Source organism: Perca fluviatilis, chromosome 10 (genome assembly GCF_010015445.1).
Source record: "Perca fluviatilis chromosome 10, GENO_Pfluv_1.0, whole genome shotgun sequence".
NCBI classification, from domain to species: Eukaryota; Metazoa; Chordata; class Actinopteri; order Perciformes; family Percidae; genus Perca; species Perca fluviatilis.
The window spans coordinates 37,703,679-37,711,178 of NC_053121.1; the positions used below are offsets into that span (position 1 = coordinate 37,703,679).

The window sequence follows — 7,500 nt, forward strand, 5'->3', positions numbered from 1 at the left end:
GGTCCGGTAGCCTCAGATCATCGGTAGGTCCGGTAGCCTCAGATCATCGGTAGCCTCAGATCATCGGTAGGTCCGGTAGCCTCAGATCATCGGTAGGCCCGGTAGCCTCAGATCATCGGTAGTAATCCGGTAGCCTCAGATCATCGTAGGTCCGTAGCCTCAGATCATCGGTAGATCCGTAGCCTCAGATCATCGGTAGGTCCGGTAGCCTATCGGTAGCGGTAGCAATATCGGTAGCCGGTAGCCCAGATCATCGGTAGGCCGTAGCCAATGAGGTCCGGTAGCCTCATCTCGGTAGGTCCAGTAGCCTCAGATCTCGGTAGGTCCGGTAGCCCAGATCATCGGTAGGTCGTAGCCTCAGATCATCGGTAGCCTCAGATCTCGTAGGTCCAGTAGCCTCAGATCATCGGTAGCCTCAGATCATCGGTAGGTCCGGTAGCCTCAGATCATCGGTAGGCCCGGTAGCCTCAGATCATCGGTAGGTCCGGTAGCCTCAGATCATCGGTAGGTCCGGTAGCCTCAGATCATCGGTAGGTCCGGTAGCCTCAGATCATCGGTAGGTCCGGTAGCCTCAGATCATCGGTAGGCCCGGTAGCCTCAGATCATCGGTAGGCCCGGTAGCCTCAGATCATCGGTAGGTCCGGTAGCCTCAGATCATCGGTAGCCCGGTAGCCTCAGATCATCGGTAGGCCCGGTAGCCTCAGATCATCGGTAGGTCCGGTAGCCTCAGATCATCGGTAGGTCCAGTAGCCTCAGATCACAGACGCCAAGTATCGATCTTTTATTATATATGTGTTGGTCTGCTTGACAATCCCATTTTGCAGCAATACAATTGAAATGAGATGAACAAACAGAGACATGTATCTTTTTAGACAAAACAGATGTTGACAGTTTTCTTTTGGGGACATCATTTGAAATTTGGAAAAATTTGAAGTTGGGGAAAAAAGGTAATAAATTGCAATATATCGCAGAATATTGCAATATCTTTAAAATCGCAATAATATTGTATCGTGACATAAGTATCGTGATGATATCGTGAGGCCTGTGGTGATTCCCACCCCTATTATATATCTGCATTTATGTCAAAACCTTGACACTTTCAACATCAACATGTCATTTATTAATATGTATTTGTGTCAAAATGACATATAAACATATTTTCCTATTCTATTTTGTCTGGAAACGCTTCCAACACCCTTGTGTGTCGCGTGAAAAATAGGCGTCGGCCCTATTTCTAGCACGCACGTCTATTCGGCACGGCTCGAGACGTGCGTGTTATGCAGGCAGTGTGTAAGCTCTAACCTGTTAACATGGGAGCCGAAATAAAACCGGACACGCTCACGCCAGTGTGACAGTGTGAAACGGGCCTTGGCGATCAAGGGGCAAGAGTAGCCTTGTAGTCGGTGAGCAAGGAAGCGGACTAGTTGCCGGGCATGAAAGGAAACTGATCCTGAAAGCAATGAGCAAAGAGGTGACTAAGTTAGTGAGAAATAGACAAGTTAGTGACCACTTAGGGAGCCAGAAAGGCAGCTTTCTATTAATGGGGGAGGGAGCAAGAAAGAAACCCACTTAGGAAGCAAGAAGCAAAGATGTTTTCTAGTTAGACAACAAGATAATCAGAATCGGCTTTATTTTCCAGGTATGAGGACACATACGAGGAATTTTGCTTTGGATTATACGATGCTCATAATGTGCTTACTCATACAAAACAACCAATATATACACACTGTAAACAGAAACAATATAGACAGGTTGAGGCAGTAGTGCAATGAAGAGTGCAAAGTGTGCAGGAGTAAATCATTTTTATGATGAATTATTTTAATTATGGAGCAAAGGATGCTGGAATAAATAATTATTATTTTGTTATATACGTATTATATTACAATATGAACAGTATGAACAGCTCTGAAATATAGAATGATGAATACGTAATAAGTGGAACCAGTAAACAGGTGCTGATTAGAGACATAATTACATTGGTAAGGAAAAGCAAGCGTCCTTTTTAGGTATAAAAAAAGGGCTTTCTAATAAGGAAGCAAGAAAGGAAATTTCCTACTTGGAGGCAAGAAAGCTTTTTATTTAGGAGGCCAGGGGCTAAAAGGAAACTCACCCTGAAGGCAATGAGGCAGCAAGTGATTGAATTAGTGAGAAATAAACAAGTTAGCAAGAAAGGTTACTTTCTATTAAGGGAGTGAAGAAGAAGGAAGCTTTCTAGTTTGGAGTTAAAGGATAATTCCGGTGCAAAATGAACCTAGGCATTAATAACCTATGTGTACCGAGTCGACTGTTCTCTGAGACATGTTCTCATGCTAATCTAATGCATGTCTAGCTTTTAACAAGCTACTGCAAAACCGGTGGTTAGCTGCTAACGCTAGCTTTCGGGACAGAGGGTAAATCACTATTTCTACACCACTAACAACGCTCCAAATTATCACCACTGTAGCATAATGAGGGTCCCTACATGCAAGCCGAAGCATTGAGAACTTTGTAAGTGTACAGACAGTTTATTAAAAAGATAGATTAGAAAGACAGTAGCACAGTTTGTGTTTACATTCGGCCGCCATCTCGGGAAAACGGTCACGATCGGTCGAACCACGAAAGTTAGAAAGCAAGAAAAAGACATTGGTAAGTGTTACCGGGTGATGACTCAGAAATGATGTTGGGAGACTTGAAAGATGATGACCAGTCTGATGAATTCAAATCAAATGCAGCTGAACAAACTCTCATGACAAGCGTGAGCGTACAGACGTTTCTGCCCAAGGGTGACCAACATGTACATCAAAATGGATACCTTTTAAACTCTTTTTGTGCTCACACAGCCCAAGATATCTATGTCAGCGCACCAGTTTATTCTTAAACTGCACCTTTTATGGGCTTTGCTCCTTAATAGATTCCCATATTCCATGCTCCAATTCCTCTGTGTGACAGTTATACCCAAACTCATAATAGGTTCACACATTCTAAGCTAGGGTTTTTCTGTGAGACCATGTCACCTTAAAACTTACTTGTCCCTAGAAACTCCTTAGAATAGATGACATATATTCAAACATCTGCATGCACAAATACCAAACCTGTCAGTAAGGAAGGGAAGCTTCTTGTTAGGGGAGCAAAATGAAAGAAAAACAAATCCTGTGTGTTCAGACAAGGAGGAGGTGCAGAGGAAGAGACAGAAGACGTTGCCGAACTTCCAGGACTTCAGTGGTCACGGAGGAGGTGGAGGTGTGTACCGTGGAGGAGGAGGAGCAGGAGGAGGAGGCCCAGCTGCAGGAGGAGGAGGACCCGGCTCTGCAGGAGGAGGAGGTAACGTCCAAAAAATAATAAAACCTGGAAAGTAGTGCTGTCAGTTAGGGCTGCTCCCTCTTAGCCGATTAGTCGACTAATCGGTCGTTTTGGTCTTAGACAACTTAGATCTCTGTAGTCCATTAGTCATGTCTGATGCTGTTTTCATGCTGAATGACTTATTTCCAAGAAACGTACGAGCTCATCTCTGGTAAACACAAGAATTAAAGGGTTGACATTTGACCTAATAGTTATCAGCGTGAAACCTACTTTGATTACTATCATTAAGGAAAATTTGTTGTATTACACGTTTCCTGAAATGTTGTGTTTAAATATGCAAAGGAGGCGTTATCTTATTCAATATATGCATTCCTTTTAGCATGACTCTTTGCAGAGAAACTCAGATTTACAGATCTGTCGATTAAATCAACTAATCGATTAGTCGATACAATTGAATGAGTGTTAGTCGACTAAGAATTTCTTCAATCTAGTCTGAAATACCACTTGATGGCTGAGCACACAGCTGATGGCCAATCACACAGCTGATGGCCGAGCACACAGCTGATGGCACACAGCTGATGGTCGAGCACACAGCTGATGGCCGAGCACACAGCTGATGGCACACAGCTGATGGCCGAGCACACAGCTGATGGCCGAAGCGACAGCGGATGGCGAGCACACAGCTGATGGCCGAGCACACAGCTGATGCCAATTCTCAGCTCGTCAAAGCCAGGCGACAAAAGCACAAAGCAAGCTAATCCACTTTTCCATGTTGATAAGAGCATTAAAATGAGAAAGAAAAGAAATGGGACAAACCAAGGGACATTTAGAATAGATAAAAATGTGCAATTAATTGTGAGTTAACTATGACATTAATGCAATTAATCGCGATTCAATATTTTAATCGTTTGACAGCACTACAGTCTTGGACATTTGTTGCGTTTTCTTTGAGTTTTTGAGAGAGGCTTTGGTCCAATGAAGATTAACAAAAAGATTTAATAACGAAATGACATGACAAAAACAAGTTTTAACGCTGCAGCGGATTGAAAAGCTGCTCCTCCCTTGTGGATTCACATTTTACAGTCCCTCTCCAACCCTCTGCTTGTTCACTATATTCTCCTGGACATGTGGGCGGTTCCTTTTCACCACGTGGATTAAAACCGTTCCCATTGGTCCTTCGATGGCGCATGTTGGGGCGCATCTCATTGGTTTTCTTCGTCGCCCAAAATAAGGAGGGCATACCGTACCTCTAACATAATGTGTGTTTGATGTTACTCTCAGACATAGGTGAACGGCTCTAACGTGTGGATGTCCATTCCTTTGAAGCTTACACCAGGGGTCTTCAACGCTTTTTAAGCCAAGGACCCCTTAACTGACCCCACTACTACATATGTTGTATAAAGTGTGCAAACATGTATTAAGTTGCATATTTTATATTATTTTTTTTCAACAAGTGTGTTTATTAATTTTCAGAAAATAATCACACTACAACAAATAATACAGGTGCAAATCAGAACTGTCACAGTAAGGCTCATCTTCAATAAAATAAACATGACAGGGCTGAAACATACGATATTTGGCACAGTAGGTCAAAATAAGTCATACTTAAGAATCACCGGTGGTCCAAAAGTTAACTTATCCCGAAGTTATCCCGAAGAGAAAAGCACTTCAAATAAAACCAAGCAAAGACAAACAGACGTATACTAAAAACATAGCAATACTCTTTTGTTGATGGTTGACACACACAGAGAGAGCATGCCTCCAATGCTTTCCTCCACAGTTGCATATTAAACTGGGCCTACAATAACATGTATATGTACCTTTTTTGCATAGAATACAAAGCTTTTAAAATGGCCTAATTATTGTTGGCATGATTTTATAAATCATGTTTTAATGTTAAAACATACATGTGGCACAGTGACAAAGATGAGCTTTATCTGTGGATGGCTACCTCAGTGACTACCTTACCTATAGGCCAGTAAGCCTATCCTCAGTGGGGATTTATATTTGCTAATAATATGTGAAATTCATGTTAAGACTTTTTAAGTTTTGAAAATAACTTTCAAAAATATCCCCGGTCTAATCCAAGGGGGTGAGAAAGCGTACCTCCTATGGGGGAGATCCTGAGGCTACCAAGCCATCACCTCCCGTTAGCATCCCATTGACTCCCATTCATTCTGACGTCACTTTGACAGAGAATAACTTTACATCTGAAGCGTTTAAAGACTCTATTTGTCCGTTGTTTATTTCTAAAGAAACACGACAATGTATAAAAGGCTCCATTACCTTGTAGCTCACGTTATGGCTCCGTAGCAGACTCTTTATAACAATAGGCTAACGATTGGGTCATAACCACGAGACTTACTGTCACACAGTAGAGGAATTACCGTATAGTACAGGAATATATATATATATATATATATATAGATAGATAGATAGATAGATAGATAGATACACACACACACACACACACACACACACACACACACACACACGGGAGTAACATGTAGGGTACATCATTTGTTACACTCAAATGAGCAGTGCATTGTGGGTATTTTATAGTGGTCTATATAGTGAATGAAATTAACAGCGGCGAATTGGAACACCTCTACAAAATGGTGAACACACTATATAGGGAACTGTTTCTGTGATGGGGAACAGTTTCCAACACAGCTCTTGTGTCACTCTCTGATGTTGTGGGTGTGTTTGATTTATCCACCAGGTTACTTCCAGGGCTTCAGTACCTACAACTATGGAGGAGGAGTAGGAGGAGGTGGAGGTTTCTCTACAGGATACTCAGCTGGTCTGGGAGGAGGAGGAGGAGGAGGAGGAGGAGGAGGAGGCGGCATCAAACACGGTGAGAAATAACACTTACACGTACTGTTTGTTTTCGACCCTCTTAAAGGGCCGGCTACACTGCGAGTCTACCAAACTACAGGTGTGAAAGCGCCCTAAGAAAACTCCCCATGGGACTCTTTTCAGCTTCTGCAGTCGGTTTTCTTTTATGCCAACACTAACCTTCATCTAAACCACGGCCCGCGGGCCAGAATCGGCCCGTCAAAGGGTCTAATCAGGCCCACTGGATGACTTTCCAATTCCAAATTTACGACTTTAATCTCAGAGAATATCTGAGTTCTTTTTTTTTTTTTCATAAATTTACGACTTTAATCTTAGAAGTTTTTTTCTCCCCCTGATCTTAACCAAAAGAAAGCACAATTATCAACTTTTAAAATGTTCAGCTCTTTCAGCTAATTATGGGACTTCTTCAACTTTTTTTTTACTATTTATACTTTTTAAAATATTAAGCTTTTTAACACTTTTTTTTTTTTTTTTTTTTAACATTGAAGTCAATGAGAGCATGCTTCAAATTCTTAAAATCTTCTTCCGCTCCCAAAATTTTCAGCTCCTTCATACTTTCACCTACAGACGCCAAACAAACTTTAAAATGTTCACAAGATGTTCAGCTATCCGGCTATATCTTTTTAGTTTGATATCTTTTTTTTAATTTATTTTTTTTTATTTTTTTTTTTTTTTTTTTTTTTTTTTTGTTATTTTTTTTTTTTTTTTTTTTTTTTTTTTTTAATAGGGGGGGGTGTTTGTTTTTGTGGGGGGGGGGGGGGGGTATGGTTTTAGTTTGAATTATAAAATAAAAAAAAAAAAAACCAAACTAAAAAAAAAAACAAAAAAATTTTTTTTTTTTGTGTTTGGGGGGGCGGGGGGGGGGGGGGACGGGCGGCCGCCCTGCTGGGGGGCCGGGGGGGGGGGGGGGGGGGGGCCCCCCCCCCCCGGGGGGGGGCGGGGGGGGGGGGGAGACGACTGAGGATGGAGGGGTCTGTGTGGACGAGCCAGAAGCACACGGAGGTACGAGTCAACTGCTGATATTTCACTCTTAATTCTGAATTTAGACTTTAATCCACTCAGGGAGAACTTTTAGATCTCTCTTTAGTTTATTGGTTTACACATGTATTAATACTACAGATTAATATACACATAATCAATAAAAGATGTGATGGAGAGATGCAAAAAACAGTTTTTTGGCACTTGGTCAAGGACACACCCCCACCCTCCACCTTCAGACTTCAGATACAGTATTAGGGGACCACTAAGGTCTATATAAAAGAGACTTCAGATACAGTATTAGGGGACCACTATGGCCTATATAAAAGAGACTTCAGATACAGTATTAGGGGACCACTAAGGTCTATATAAAAGAGACTTCAG

At 41.9% G+C, this 7,500-nt stretch overlaps 1 protein-coding gene across 1 annotated transcript in view; it reads left to right on the top strand.

The window, feature by feature from the left end:
• Positions 1-7,500, top strand: part of nfkb1 (nuclear factor of kappa light polypeptide gene enhancer in B-cells 1) — a gene marked incomplete in the record, with an annotated part of 65,526 nt that overhangs the window by 39,856 nt on the left and 18,170 nt on the right. The window contains 3 exon segments of the mRNA XM_039813087.1: positions 3,142-3,300; positions 6,002-6,136; positions 7,084-7,140. Coding sequence (XP_039669021.1) covers positions 3,142-3,300; positions 6,002-6,136; positions 7,084-7,140 — 351 coding nt within the window.